Source organism: Oryctolagus cuniculus, chromosome 7 (genome assembly GCF_051225735.1).
Source record: "Oryctolagus cuniculus isolate XC-2025 breed Fujian yellow rabbit chromosome 7, ASM5122573v1, whole genome shotgun sequence".
Taxonomy (NCBI): Eukaryota; Metazoa; Chordata; class Mammalia; order Lagomorpha; family Leporidae; genus Oryctolagus; species Oryctolagus cuniculus.
Window position 1 is genome coordinate 51,238,662 of NC_142873.1, and position 15,499 is coordinate 51,254,160.

Here is a 15,499-nt window from a genome sequence, read left to right on the forward strand (position 1 = left end):
GGAGCCAGGAGCCAGGTGCTTTTCCTGGTCTCCCATGGGGTGCAGGGCCCAAGCACCTGGGCCATCCTCCACTGCACTCCCTGGCCACAGCAGAGGGCTGGCCTGGAAGAGGGGCAACCGGGACAGAATCCGGCGCCCCGACCGGGACTAGAACCCGGTGTGCCGGCGCCGCTAGGCGGAGGATTAGCCTATTGAGCCGCGGCGCCGGCCAAAAAGATCTTGAATATTGTGAATCACACACATTGACAATCCAGAAACAAGAACAAAAGACAAAAAAAAAAAAAACCTTCAGAAAATATCACTAGTAGGACTTAAATTTCAAGTTTAGATTAAATGTTAAGTGCTTTTATTGAAGATTTTTGCCACCTGCTGAAATAATGATCTAGTATTTGAGAATCCTGATTTGTTTCCCATTCTTCAAGTGGAGAAATGTATTTGAAACGTCAGTGTTAATAAATCACAGCAGGCTGGAACAGAGGGGCTGACATCGAAGTGGTGAAATTTAGCAGAGATGAAAAAGCAAAATCCTGAGCTTGAAAAAAGTTTCTGTGATCAGATCATAGAACTGGGAGGCCTGGCCCTGTAGCCATTCATGGGGAGAGGGAATCACCTACAAACCTGCGCGCACAGGGAAACTCTTCATCAAGTGTTGGTGACTCAATTTGAGTCTTCAGGAGTGTAAATGTGGTGTCCACATGGTGGGACCGGGTCTGAAATATTCTTAGACTGTGCAGCCCATCTTGTAAAAGGGATGCTGGCACACTGCAATGTCATGACATCAGGGGCTGTGATGGTGTGGGTCCAGACATCCTGAATTGGTTGAAGTAAGGAAAAGGCCTCAGGTCTTGAAAAGAACATGAGGAGATAAGAACTGGCTTCACATGTTTGAGGAACCATCAGATGAAGGAGAGCCGATGTGCTTTGTGACCCTCCAGAGGGCCAGACAGTGGGTGAAGGGCAGTGGAGTGCTGATTAGAATTTTCTCTCTTCAGCTGACTTTTAATCTTCATAAAACTTAATTTGCTTTCCTAATTTGTTTAAGAGAAGTTACACTAAAACTTAAATGTAGGGGATTCAGCAGGCTGAGAGACAAGTTGAACTACAAAGTCGTGGTGAGTGCTGGGTCAGTGGGGAGGCCAACATACCCGTAGGAAGCAGGGCTGGGGGAGTGGGAAGTCAGGTATTGTAGCAAGCACGTAAGTCAGGATAATAGTGCACATATTAAGTACTAGACAAGAACAGTAAGTGTTTTTAAAGAAAAATACATGTGTGATGAAAACGGAGCTCTCAGGTACCAAGTCCAGTGGAACATGCTGGTATTGGGAGACATTAGAATATTGGGAGCCTATTGGATGGGCCTACTGATATTCTGAGCATTAAGAGAGAAGCATCTAATGTAAGGTACTTAGAGGATAAAAGTGAATAATAGAGGAAACATGCTTCTAAAAAGAAATAAGCAAAACTTAGTGCGAATTTGAGTTTAGGGAAGGAAGGACCAAGAGGAACATTGTGGGACGCTGGGGTTGTTCTCTGAAACAACTTCATCCTGAACCACCTCCCCATCCATGATGTCCCCTGTTTAGCGGTGTTTTAGGGTTCAGTTCAAAGCACCTAACACTAAATCTCCATAATCTCTTCTTTTTAATTCTAAAATCCAGTTAAGATCTCTGAATTGAAAGGTTAAATGACAAAACCTAACTGAAGTGGCAAGAGGATGTTCATAGTCTTTATTAATGCAATGAGAATATTTGCATTGCTCACTACAGAAATGAGCATGTATGTGGCTAAGGGTGTGGCTCAGATGCAATTGGGTGCACATAGTATATGGTATATGGTATATATGATATATGCTTCCCATTGCTTTGCTGAATATCAAAGCAATTCTACCTTTTTGAAATGCATTTGTTGAGCTTTAAGGTTTTTCACATGTGAGACTGTGGCCTTGGAGAGTATTACAAGTATTGCTTAGGTTTCTACGCCAGTATGTAGAAGTACATGTGGTGAGTGAAGGAAAAACATAGAAGAGTTGAAAATTCGTTTAGTTCGGGTCGTTGCTCTAAGAGCCAGACTCTGATTCTTCCATGCTACCCAAAGTCCGTACTTCTCCTCTTTGATTTCTGAGTGTGAGGTCATCAAGTCCCTGTCTCCCTCAGGCTCTACCCATCTCCTGCCTTGGAGGGCCCTGCTCTCTAGCCTGCAGGATGCAGGTTAATATGGAGATGAAGTAATAGGCTTGTTTTTGTCTGCAAATTTAATGCTTTCTAAATGCCGGTGGGTAATTTGAACCTCAGGGAAATTTCAGACTGGATACGTGCCATCTCAGTGTGCCCCAGCCTCACACTGAAGTGCTGACATCTCTATAATATGTTGGTCTGTGCAGTTCCTCGGACCCCGAGATAGTGATGGAGTCCTTAATGGAAAGGACTCTGACAGAGCAGTGTTCTGACAAGTGCTTGGACATTCTTAACTCAGTGCTACCAGACCCCTCCTGTCTCTCTCCTTGCAGCTTTTGGCCTGGATACCTGTCACCAAGTCCCTTCGAGCAGTGACTTGAGTTGCCTGGTGGCAGAGATACGAGCTCTGAGAGGGCAGCTGGAGCAGAGCATCCAGGTGAACAATTGTCTGCGACTGCAGCTGGAGCTGCAGTTGGACAGTGGTGTCGGCAAAGCCAGCCTCGGCTCCTCTTCCATGAACCAGAACTTCACCACCAACACTGACCCTGGAAACAAGCAGTCTGCCTTCCAAGGTAGGACTGAAAAAGGGTCCCTTCAGCCAGTGGGAGCTCACCAGGACATCTGCAGGGAGAGGGCAGTCTTGACCCTCTGATGCCTCTTAGGATAAGCTTGAAATCAGAAATGATTGGGGTTGCTGTGGCCAGTGAGTGAAGTCACCACCTGCAGCTCCAGCATCCCGCATGGACACAGTTCAAGTTCTGGATGCTCTACTTATGCTCCAGTTAGCTTTCTGATAATGTACCTGGGAAAGCAGCAGAGAATGGCCCAAGCATAACCACATGGGTAACCTAAATGAAACTCCTGACTTCAGCCTTGCCCAGCCCTGGCTGTTGTGTTCATTTTGGGGAGTGGACAAAGTGGATGGAAGATTCTTTCCCTCTCTTTGTGTGTCTCTCCCCCTCTCTCCCTCTATAATTTTACCTTTCAAGTAAATAAATCTTAAAAAAAAAGAAAAGAAATCAGAGATGACAGCATCCAAGAGAGAATACTGGATTTAGGTTATACCTTGCTGCAGATTCTCAGTTTCTATGCACAGATTGTTTACTCTGGGTGGGGACTTTGAACTCTCAGGTATTCAAGCTGCAGCCTCATTAGTAAGATGGGGAGAGTAATAATATGTATTTTCTATAGCTATTTGGGGCATTAAATGACATACTTGACAAGGGCCTGCTACAATAAGAATTGCTCAATACTTAACTATATACATTAATTTCTCAATAATTAACAACTATATGCATTAATATCTATTCCTTGTACTGTATTTGTGAAGTACTTTAAAATTTGCCAAGCATCTTTAAATATATGAGGAGTCTTCAAAATTTCAAGAAAAAATGTATATTATAAAAAACTATGATGGATTTCAAAATTCTTTGCACCAAAATGAACATACCTTTTTATTCATTTTTTAAAATCTTATTTTATATTTTAGACACAGAGAGGCAGGGAGAGAGATAGATAGAGAAGGCTCCCACCTTGTAGCTTACTCCTCAGATGGCCCCAACAGCTGGTACTGAGTCAGGGCTGAAGTCGTGAATCCAGATATTCCATGTGGATGGCAGGAACCCAACGACTTGAGGCATCAGTGCTGTATTAGCAGGGAGCTGGAGTGAGGAGCCAGAGGCAGGAATCACACTCAGGCACTCTGACATGGAATGTGGGTGCCTTAACCACTAAGCTAACCGCTTGTACCTAAAGTTGTCTTTTAATTTCATTTTCCCACATACTTTCTGAAGTATCCTCATATACTTTTATCTGGCGTAGGGAAGGTTTCACTATCTATGTATTTCACATAAGAAGCTTAGGCCTTGGGACATTAGCAGACAAGTAGGGGTTCACAGGCAGTAGAGACACGAAGGATTAGGACCAGCTGTTTTGACTTCCTGTCCGTGTTTCTTCTGCCTCCACATGCTCCATCTCAGCATCCCGACTTCTCCTGTTTAGACTAGTCTCTATTTCATATGTGGAGAATTCAATGTCTGACAAAATGCTCCTGTCCTTAAGGAAACCAAGGCTATGAGGAAGCACTGGGCTGTGGACATGTTTATTCCCGGGGACAGAAGTCCTCTTCTGCCTTGCCCCTTTGTATGCCTTTCCAGATAGGCAAGTTAACCAGGTCTCTCCTTCTCTTTTCAACATCTAGCCTCAATCTCATTTACCCCAGCTTCAATACTAATGTTAATCGTGTCCCTTTCCCCAGTCTTTTGACTTTCAACCTCTACTTCCCCTTCTCTCTTTCCTTTGGGTGTCCCATGCAATTCAGCACCTCCACTCATCTGCATGGCTGTGTCCTCAACAGGATCCTAATCAAGAATCACTTCTGCTCCTGTTTCTCCAAAGCTGAGCTTGCAGACTCTCATGCCTACTCTCCCTGGGCCAAGGGAGTCCTGATTTTCTCTGGTTTGTTGGATACTCATTTATCACACAATGACCTCATCTGACAAATGAAAATGACAATCATATGACCCATGATGGTCATTAAGACGTGTACCTGGGCTGTCCAGCACAGCACCTGTCCACAGGAACTTCTCAGTGTGCATTGGGTGGCTACGTTGCTCTCCTGGGGCTGCCATGATGGTCACAGTGTCTTCTTCTCATTTAACCAGGCTTTTCCTTCTCATTGGCTTCCCATACACCTGCCATGACACAGGCTCCAAGGCCCAGTCCCTGCTCCTCCTCAGAAAGCAGCCTCTGAGCCACTCTGGCCTGAGCAGGTCCTTTCTGTCCTCTTTCTGATGGTTTCCAGTTTCCTCATGGTAGGGATGCTTCCTGGTCTCTACTAGGGCATCTTTAGCCCAATGAGCCTTCTTCACTTCTCATACAACTCAGTGTTTCCCTCACAGTGACTCACCAGAATTTGACTAGGCTGTTGGGTTTAATTCCCCATAAATCCATTCATTCTTTGATCCACAATTTAACATAGATACAATGCATTGTATGAGATACTACATATAAAATTGTACTAAAGAATTGGTTTATAAAATATACCTAACAGTTTTTCAAACTAGAAATTGCTTTCTCATGGAACACCCTCCCATTATCCAAGTTTTCTTATGTTCTCTGAGAATGGAAACACTGGGCTGAGTGATTTGTTGGTTCTTGACTTTGACTTGGCATCCGAACGATAATTATATGAGAGGTCTCAGGTCTCAGTTGTGCTATGTGAGCTCTCAGGTGGTGAGGAGGAGGCTGTGCAGGGTGTGTCTGGGTTCCTGAAAACCCTGGTTGTCTTTGCTCCCTAGACTCAGCTGCTTCCCCTCCAGTTCGGGACGTTGGCATGAATGCTCCAGCTCTGGTCTTCCCCAGCTCTCCTTCCTCTGATCCTGCCTCAGAAACTGCCATTTTCAACAAGAAAAATGGTAAGTGTGGCAAGTAAGGGGCTCAGGGATGATGATGGGAAAATGTTGATGCAAAAAGCACTGGTTGTCTATTTAGAGGTTATCTCAACTTACAAATTTCTCTCTGTGTGTCCCAAGGCCATTAGTCCTACTTATTGCACATTTTGTGCCATGTTTTTGGTCATTATTTTTCATCCTACAGTTCTCCTGCTGCTCTTAGTAGCATCATTGGGTGGTAATATTTCCATTTTTATAAATGAGAGAGATCTGCCATCCACTGGTTCACTTGCCAAATCCTGGAGCATCTGGGGTTGGGTCAGATTGAAGCCTGGAGCCACGAACCCAATCTGAGACTTCTATGTGGGTGGTAGGGACCCAAGTCCTTGAACCATCATCTGCTGCATCTCAGAGTATGTGTTACTAGGAATGTGAGACTTGAACCAAGCCGCTCTGATTGGGATGCAGGCATATGACAAGTGGCATCTGAACCTCTGTGCCCAACGTCCACCCATACTTTTGAAGATTGCCTTTCTTGTTCCTGGCCTTTTTCACTGTATTTTGCATCCAAGTGAGGAAGTTATTGTGAATAATCACAGCGGATGCTGTCTTCTTGTGTTTCGTTTTCAGAGCTGAATTCGTGTACTTCTCTCATGAAGAACCCTCCCCAGCTGGAGGGTGATGCCACTGACGGCTCTTTTGCCAATAAGCACGGCCGCCATGTTATTGGCCACATTGATGACTACAGTGCCCTAAGGCAGCAGATTGAGGAGGGCAAACTGCTGGTCACAAAGATAACATCTCTTCTGAGGCCAGCATGTGACCTCCCTGGCCTTGAAGCTCAGGGCACAGAGGTAATCACACCGTGCCTCTTAGGTGCACTCTTTCCATTTGTGCCTTCTTCTCCTGTCTTTAGCTCCTTTCCACTGTTTTCTATTCTCTCCTGCTCTCACTGAGCAGCTGAAGAAGCATGTTCCATTTACACCCTGTCACCTCTGCCTCCTATTTTCACCCCAAGTTCTGCTGTGTTGCAGGTGGGGTTGACTCAGTAACTTCCCTCCGAACCACAGAAAAGCCTGTACAGCAGCAGCAGCAGCAGCAGCAGCAGCAGGACATGTGTTAGGTGTGATTATACAGAGCACTCTTTGGGAGCTTATTATCTGCTCCAGACCTGTTGGCCCATGGCCCTCTGGGCAGGATGGAGTCTATCAGATGGACAGAGATGTTGAGGGATTCACAGCCCTATGGGCCACGTGTGTAGAAGGGGTGAGAGCCTGGCAGCTAATGGTTTCCTTGCTCGCAGTGAGCAGGGGAGGGAGAGCACCTAGTAGAGTCTCAGTGCGCTTCACCTTGCGAGGAGTGCAGGTTCCTGTGGCTGTGCTGTCTGAGCCACTGGAGGAGACCCGTGGGTGTGCAGGGATGGCCCTGCCTCCAGGGACCCCTCTCTAGAGGACAAGCCACACTGCCCAGTACATAGGCACGAGAAGGGGTGACAGGCAGTGTGAGACGTCATCCTCTGTGCTGTGCAGATGCACCCAGCAAGGAAGGGAACAGGAACCAGAGGACATATTCAGAGGGATATGGGAACTCCAGGTAAAAGGGGCAGCACATCAGTCCTGAGAGCTGCGAGTAGTTGAACAGGATTTTGCAGGTTCAAACGGGACTCTGCTCTGTGGCTCAGTCACAAGGAAGCTTGAGCCCTGTGCTCGCAGGGGAAACTGAACTGATAACTCGGCTGCCCCCTTCCCCAGGTGCTGGACTGCAAAGGCCTCCAGAAGCTCCGGAGCAGTGCCAGTGCCCTGCACCACACCCTGGAGGAGGCGGCCTCCCTCCTCTCCATGTTCTGGCGGGCAGCCTTGCCAAGTTCCCCCAGCCCTGTGCTGCCAGGCAAAGCGGTAAGAGGCCATTACTTCCCTGTACTGGCTCCACCCAGCTCCTCTGCCCCATCACCGATCCGTCCCCGGGGGCCTCAGGAGCTGCGTGGTGAGTTGGGGTGGACAGGACCTTAGGGGAGCGTCCCTGTTGGGAGACCTCTGGCCCATCCAACTGCTTTCATTTCCCTCTACCCAACCTCTGGCCCTGGGAGAAGAAGCCAAAGAGCAGAAGGAAAGGATACTGAGTGGTGCTGTGACATTGGCCACCCATCCATCAGTGTGCAGGCTCTGTAACTCTGAACTTCAGCTGAGCTCCAACAGTCAGGGTTGTGTCAAAGCTTCAGCACCTCCTCTCCCACCCCTCAGGTCCACGTAGTTAAGGTGATCACAGACTGTGAGCTTCTTTTGGCCACTCTTTAGGTCATTTGTGCTGCTGTAATGGAATATCAAAGACTTCATGCTGCGTGAACATTGGTGTTTATTTGACTCATGGTTCTGCAGGCTGGGAAGCCAAGTTCTGGCCTTCCTTCTGCTTCATAACCTGGTGTGCAGCAGCACACAGCCAGAGAACACATGACAGAGGGCATGGGGAGGCTGAGTGAGCTTTGATACACACCCCCCTTGCCCTAACACCATTCAGTGGGATGAGCCCACCTAACCTAAACTATTAGTCCCACCTCTCCAACAAGGCACTGAGGATTCAATTTCCAGTACATGAACTTTGGGAGGATGCGTTAAGACCAGAGCAGCTTCACCCTGTGGAATCTCAATTTTTCATTGAAGTTTGTATCTCTGAGCCAGGGGTGAGGAAAGGCAGCTACCTCTCGAGATCTCTTCTGATCTCAGGCTGACCCTGATTGGCTGACCCTTGGGCAAACAGGTCACAGGATACCCTCCCCATAGATTCCAGCCTGAGATCAATGTTGTTGATACCTTTTGGAATCCACTGGATTAATTCCAGGGAGTGGGTATTTTACAGTATTCATCCTGTATAAATATTTATAAGCTTGCAAATTAGCCATTCTCTCTCTCCCGACCTTGTAGCCTGAGAAGGGGGAGAGAGAACTGGGATCAGGAGGAAATTCAGGTCTTGTTCCCGGATGGGAGATTCATACTGGCCTGGACCGTGTTCTCTTCCACAGCGCAGGTGCAGGCCTGGGCTGCTCTGCCTGGGGGCTTCCAGACTTCCAGCCTTCCTCCCAAGGGTTTGAGAGCCCTTAGAGGAGGGAATGTGGTTGGAGAGTGCTGGGAAGTTTGTGGAATCCTCCCCGGCACGGTGAAGAGGCACAGTGCACAGGCACTTTGTGCCTGCTGGCTGCTCACTGCGAGCCCGTCCCTCTTCCCAGGGGGAGTCAGTGGAAAGGGAGCTTGTGGAGCTGCGAGCCAGAGTCTCGGAGCAGCAGCGGCTCCTCCAGGGCACAGCGGAGCGTCTGAGGACTGCCAACCAGCAGAGGGAGAGCATGGAGCAGTTCATCGTCAGCCAGCGTAGGTGCCCCTGTGCTGGGAACGGGAGAGGGAAGGGGGTGCGCCTCCAAGGCCCCACTAGTGCTGCAGAGGAGCAGTGAGCAGAGAGGCACGGGGACATCGGGAGAGGAAGCCTGATGTGGTGTCCCTGACCCTCCTGCGCCAGCAGTGACCGGGGGCAGAGGGAAGGGAGGATGGGCGGGAGATCCTGAGCTGAGTGGTCAGGAGGCAATGCTTATTGGAAGGGCCACGCCACGCAGGTAGAGTCCATCTGGTAATTTCTGCTCTGGGCGCTGTTTCTGTTTCAGTGACCAGGACACATGATGTTTTGAAGAAGGCGAAGACTAATTTGGAGGTAAGGAGAGTACTGCACCAGTCTGAGCCACAGAGCCCGTCCCCACCCCATCACCATCTGCCATCCGATTCTGTAGGTGACCCTGACCTTATCTGACCTTCCAGGAGAAGGTTTTTGGTCCCCTTGCGGAGTCACAGGGACACCATGAGCATCTTTGTACTTTACATCCCCATCACTGCCCACTCCCCTCTTCTGTGTTCACACTCACGTTGTCAGCGTCTCTTCTTTACGTTCCATTGGTCCCTCCATTCTGCCATGGGAGGAGTCTGGAGAAAAGCCTGGTAATGGACTCTGGAGGCCAGAAGACACTCAAGGGGCTGCCTCTAAGCCAGCTTTCTGGGAGGGCGTCTTGAGGCCGTGATGTGTTCTGGTGTTTCCTCTACTGCTTTATGAAAAAATAAAGCAAGGTGCAGCCTCAGCAACTGGTCTCACTGCACACAAATTGGGAGAGGAATAGAAATTTCACTTGCATGTTTTTCTTTAAGGAACATCACAAGAGTGTTTTCCTTGGGGCTCACTGGTCTAAAGAGCATATTCCTAGGAATGTTCAGAAGTGTAACTGAGAGTGTTGATTCCCGTAGTGTGGTTAGTGATGGGAGCTTGGATTAAACTTGCTCTACATTTTTTTTCTGATTCCCTTCTGTTTTTCTCATAATTCCTTTCTTTCCTGAGCCTCTTTAGCACAGCACTCACAAGATTGCCTCTGTAAAGCCTTACTCCTGTCCCAGCAAAGGTAACCCGCCAGCCTCAAGTCCCCGCCGGCTTCCTCCAGCGCGGAAGCTTACTCTCTGGTTGACTTGGGTGCTTGTAGAGGGCCTGAGGCCTAGGTTCCCACCCTAGGCTTGTCACTAACTGGTTGCGTGGCTTCGGCAGGCCCCTTAGTCTCAGTGAGACCGCTGACTCTCCATCTGTAGAAGGTGGAACTAGACTTAGATGATTTCTGAGGTCCTTGCTGTCCTGGCCCCTCAGTAAGGTAACTGGGAGCCAAGCTCAACAGGGACTTCCCTGCAAAATGCCCTCCCCTTCCTGCAACAGCTGTTTTTCCATGTGCATGAGTCATGCTAAGCACCTGTCTTTCGGGAGATGGCAAAAGCTGTCATTGTGTGCCCAGGAGGCTTGGAGAGTGATGGGCCCCTGCGGAGAGCGTGGTAGGATCTGGCTGAGCAGTGAGCAGCGGCTTTGGGCAGGGACCTCGGCACAGAGAGGCTTTGCCTCTAACCTGGGGGCACCTGTTGCTTCTCCAAACCACATCGCATCCCCTCTGTGCTTCCTTTTAACTGGCTGCCACCACGTTCCTGGATTTTATCTCCACCTAGCTCTCACTGCTGCCCCCAGGGAGCCATCAGCAGCCCCTGACAATCCACACTGACTCGATTGGTTTCTGTCTGTCTACAGGTGAAATCCCAAAGGGCACTCTCGTGTACTCCAGGCTTGTGACGCTTGCCTTCCAGGAGCCTTGCAGGAAGCGCAGCCAAAAGAGATCTCTGCAACACCAAGGAGCATGGGCCTGCCGCCTGTAGCACGGCTACCCACTCGCTGGAGAGGACCTGAGCCCGTTCCTCCAGACCTGCTGCAGGTCCAGAAGAAGGGGTCAGAGAGGTGTCGTGGTGGGGCAGGGAGAAAGGCAGGATGCCTGGCTGGCAGTGAAGGAACACCACTAGCCAAGCACCGCCAGGCCCAACACTAAGCAAAACCTGCATAGTCTGCATAGAGGACCTTGTGACACTGCTTCTAAGCAGCCCTAGTGGCACGTGACTGGCCACAGCATGATTCTCACCTAAGCAGCTGTCCCTAGTTGACTGACTCAAGGCAAATAGGACCCTGCCGCCTACACATGGGACATGTGGTCCCCACTCTGGAGCTGCTCAGGCAGTTCTAGAAGCACACTACTGAGACTACTGAGTAGCAGCGCCCTACTGGACAGTGTCAGGGGCTCGGCGACCTCGACTCACAGAGCCACGCCTGCTCAGCCCGGTCGGATGGAGACAGACACTCTGCGGTCTACAGTGTTGCACCTGAGCACTTTGAGTCCACGTGGTGAACGTGGGCACTTCACGGATGCCGTCTCATGCCTGACCTTGCTGCTCCTGTTTGTTTTCATCTATGACCTCCCTCGAAATATGCTGTTCCATTTTTTTCACCCTAAATCCATCCGGGTGATTTGGGCACTGATGGCCACACCTCGTCTATTAAAAGTCTTGGTACAACAAGCTGTAGTCATTTTTGAGTGGCCTGGGAGAGGGCTCCAGTTGTGCTAAAGCCTAGCCTGTGTCTTCACAGTGCACATGGATGGTGTGTCCATGTGTACACATGTATGGTACAGACGTATATATGCGCTAAAGCCATAGTGAAGGGCAACATACCTCGTGGACAGGCTTGGCAAGAGGAAATGAAAGTCTTTTTGGTAGCTATTAAAGACAACATGTATAAAGTAAAGAGTTTTTCTCGCCTGCTTTGTTTCCCATTTGGGCACAAGTCCCAGAATCGAGTGTATGGGAATTGGAAAGACAAAGTACTATTAAGAAGCTTATAGCCCAATGCTTAAGGTCTAAGTTTAAAAAACAAAGTTTTTTACTCTGTTGTTTTCTAGGAACCCCCAATCTGAAAGTGTAACAGAGTGGGTCTTACACTTGGTGTGCTGGTGTCAGCTGTGGATGTGGGGGCAGGTACTTCCTGTAATCCAATCCCAAGAGCTTTAGTTGGTATTTAGTTAGTGAGGCCCTAGAGTCTGCATTTTTTAAAAATTTATTTGACAGATAGAGTTAGCGTGAGAGAGAGACAGAGAGAAAGGTCTTCCTTCCATTGGTTCACTCCCCAAATGGCCGCCACGGCCAGAGCTATGCCGATCCGAAGCCAGGACCCAGATGCCTCCTCCCGGTCTCCCATGCGGGTGCAGGGGCCCAAGCACTTGGGCCATCCTCCACTGCCCTCCCAGGCCACAGCAGAGAGCTGGACTGGAAGAGGAGCAACCGGGACTAGAACTGGGGCCTATATGGGATGGTGGCGCCACAGGCGGAGTATTTAACCAAGTGAGCCACGGCGCTGGCCCCTGGAGTCTGCATTTTTATACAAAAGCACCCCTGGTGATGCTGATGCAAGTGGACTGCAGACCACATCTTAAAAGTATTGGCCCAAAACATTGAATCAAAACTACAAATGAATTTGTTTTGCTGTGATTAAGAGCCTTTAATTGAAAAATACACCAGTCATTCCATAAATATTGAAATAAGATCTTAAACTACTTATTGGGAGAAGTTCTTGATTATATCCTTTCGCCTTCCAGAATTGAAATGAGGTTAATAATAAATTGTTTCCTATCAACACTTAAAAACATAAACTAGAACAAAAAACTATCAACAGAACCACTACCGCCAATACAAGACCCTTCCGCAGGCTCTTGCCTAGGTGGGAACATACTGTACTCTAATTATTAGAGTGGCATCAGCTTTTACAGTGTTTAAATGAGTGTTTGTCAAAAACAAACTCACTGGCAAGATCAGTGGAATAGATGAGAAGTCAGGACACTATTAAACATTATTTAAGGACTAGTAGTGAAATGTGAATGCCTCTTGCCCATGGTTATTGAAGCATCCTAGCAATTCTCCTTCCTTCAATTCCTGTGCTGCCAGGGCTCGTTTGGCTTAGATAACATCATCAGCAATCAATGGACAATTCAAATATTGATTCAGGAGGAAAAAACTTAATAACTAAAAGCAAGCTGAAAGACTGAAACCTAGCCATCCCAACAATCGTATTAAATACACCCCAGTTAAAAGGCAGAGATAGCTAGAGTGGATAAAAAGAAAACCTAAATTTTTTTCTTAAGGATTTATTTACTTATTTGAAAGTCAGAGATGGAGAGAGAGAGAGAGAGAGAGAGATGAGATGGAGATTTTTCTATTTGCTGGTCCACTCCCCAGATGTCTGCAATGGCCAGGGCTGGGCAAAGGTGAAGCCTGGAGCTTCATCCAGGTTCCCACTAGAGTAGCAGGGGCTCAGGAACTTGGGCTAGCCTCCATTGCTTTGCCCATGCCACTAGCAGGGAGCTGGATCAGAATTGGAGCAGCTGGGAGTTGAACTGGCGCCCATATGTGATGCTGGCACTGCAGTTGGAGGCTTAACCTACTACGCCTTGGGGCCAGCGGTGTGGTGTAGTAGGCAAAGCCACTGCCTGCAGTGCAGGAATCCCATAAGGATGCTGGCTTGAGTCCTGGCTGCTCCACTTCCGATCCAGCTCTCTTCTATGGCCTGGGAAAGCAGTAGAAGATGGCCCAAGTGCTTGGGCCCTGCACCCACGTGGGAGACCCAGTAAAAGCTCCTGGCTCCTGGCTCTGGATCCAGTTCCAGCCATTGTGGCCAACTGGGGTGCGAACCACCGGATGGAAGATCTCTCTCTCTCTCTGCCTCTCTGTAACTCTTCCTTTCAAATAAATAAATAAAAATATAAAAAAACCTTGTGCCACAGCACCAGCCCCCCATAAGGGAGTGTTAAGAACAACTATGTACAAGTTGTACATCTCTCATGCAAAATCTCACAGTCAGAAATGCTCATGCTCACTGCAGGAAAAGTGGGATAGATGATGACTGCAAGATCTTGTTATTGTTGACAACTATTTGGCTCATCTTCCAGCTGAAATTCTCATTAAAAATGATGCTTATGCCAGCACCTATGTGACTCATTAATTAAGCCATGTGACAAGGTTATCCTCAGATCAATGAAGAATAGTTATAAAAACACCTTTAGAACAGCATGCACGCAGCAGTAGCAGAAACACAGGTGTGGGAAAATCTCAAAAGTGGTTTAGCATGAAGGATATTCCATATACTTTTTACTGTTGTCAACACTTGAAGCACATAACTGGGTATGAATGGCACAACCTCTGGCCTGTGAGTATGTTCAGTGATGATAAGGAATAAGGTGGTGAATTCGAAAGATCCTATACATCCAGCAAGAAAAAAGTGATGTCCTACATCTTTATATGTGAAAAAAAAATACCTTCATGATCCATCAAAGAGCTGGAAGAAGCGGGTATTGATGTTTTACCATAGATGATGAAGCTCTTGTTGTTTACTCGTGACTGATGACAAAATCACTGATGTAGTTGGGAGTCGAGGTGATTGAAGTAACAGTAATGATGAAGATGACCTTGCCAACGCTGCAGTGAAGTGCCTGCTGAGGACAAGGTGAGAAGGTGTGATGGGCTTGCTGAAGGACAGACAGCAGGTGTTCAGAAAGGAAGTGAATGTGTCAGTGTCTAAACTCAGAGAGAGGCTTTGATAAATACCATTGCAACAGGTAGATGGCTCTGTAGGAAGGATCAGGGTGCCTCCTCATCCCTAGATGAACCGCTTCCCAGCCTTTCAATCACTTTGGTGATTATAACCACCTGGAACAGTAACCTCCGAATGCAAACCCAGCGTCAGAGGTGGGGGCTGCAAGCCTGCACGGTGGCTGTTGTGGTTGTTTAGCGACTGACGTGAATATTCTGCTGCTGCTGCTGTGCTGTGTGATTACCCTGAACACAGGAGATTGTTACTGTTGAATGGTGTGTTGTATTTTTTACAACGTGTGAATGACCGTAAGAAAATGATTACTTCTTAGTAGGACACCAATTCAAAGTCAAGAGTGATGGTGATGCCACACAGTCACAAGCGGTCAACACAGGTGCTGAGTTAGAAGCATCTTCACTTTCTGATGGGTCAGTGTGCACAAATGTAGTTTCATGTACAGACATTTAGAATATTGTTTATAGGGGCTGGAGCTCTGGCATAGCGGGTGACCACTGCCCACAGCACCAGCATCCCATATGGGCACTGGTTTGAGTCCCGGCTGTTCCATTCTGATCCAGCTCTCTGCTGTGGCCTGGGAAAGCAGTAGAAGATGGCCCAAGTCCTTGGGCCCCTGCACCCAGGAAGAATCTCCAGGCTCCTGGCTTTGGACTAATGCAGCTCCGGCCACTGCGGCCAACTGGGGAGTGAACCAGCGGATAGAAGACCTCTCTCTTTCTCTCTGCCTCTCCTTCTCTCTCTGTGCAACCTTGCCTTCCAAATAAATAAATAAATCTTTTTTTAAAAGAATATTGTTTATAATTCCTTTCAGGCAATGGTAAAAATGAATTTTTGGTTAAGCTTGGGTCCCAACCCCAAACTACCTAATTATGTATATGAGGACATTCGAAAATCTGCAAAATTCCAAAACAGTTCTGGTCTCAAGCATTTTGGTAAGGAAAACTCATCCTA

At 48.0% G+C, this 15,499-nt stretch overlaps 1 protein-coding gene across 37 annotated transcripts in view; it reads left to right on the plus strand.

Moving 5' to 3' along the window:
- The window catches only part of PDE4DIP (phosphodiesterase 4D interacting protein), a 236,454-nt gene extending 224,759 nt beyond the window's left edge, over window positions 1-11,695 (plus strand). For 15 of the 37 annotated variants that reach the window (XM_089300082.1, XM_089300083.1, XM_008264566.5 and 12 more), the window contains 8 exons: window positions 2,507-2,746; window positions 5,474-5,590; window positions 6,197-6,420; window positions 7,318-7,461; window positions 8,787-8,925; window positions 9,213-9,259; window positions 9,941-9,992; window positions 10,655-11,695. In XM_089300082.1, the coding sequence (XP_089156208.1) occupies window positions 2,507-2,746; window positions 5,474-5,590; window positions 6,197-6,420; window positions 7,318-7,461; window positions 8,787-8,925; window positions 9,213-9,259; window positions 9,941-9,992; window positions 10,655-10,779 (1,088 nt within the window). In that variant the 3' untranslated portion in view covers window positions 10,780-11,695. Of the gene's footprint in view, window positions 1-2,506; window positions 2,747-5,473; window positions 5,591-6,196; window positions 6,421-7,317; window positions 7,462-8,786; window positions 8,926-9,212; window positions 9,260-9,931; window positions 9,993-10,654 lie in introns of all 37 variants that reach the window. The other 22 variants (XM_089300085.1, XM_089300086.1, XM_008264569.5 and 19 more) reach the window with 3 other exon arrangements.
- The last annotated feature ends 3,804 nt before the right edge of the window (window positions 11,696-15,499 follow it).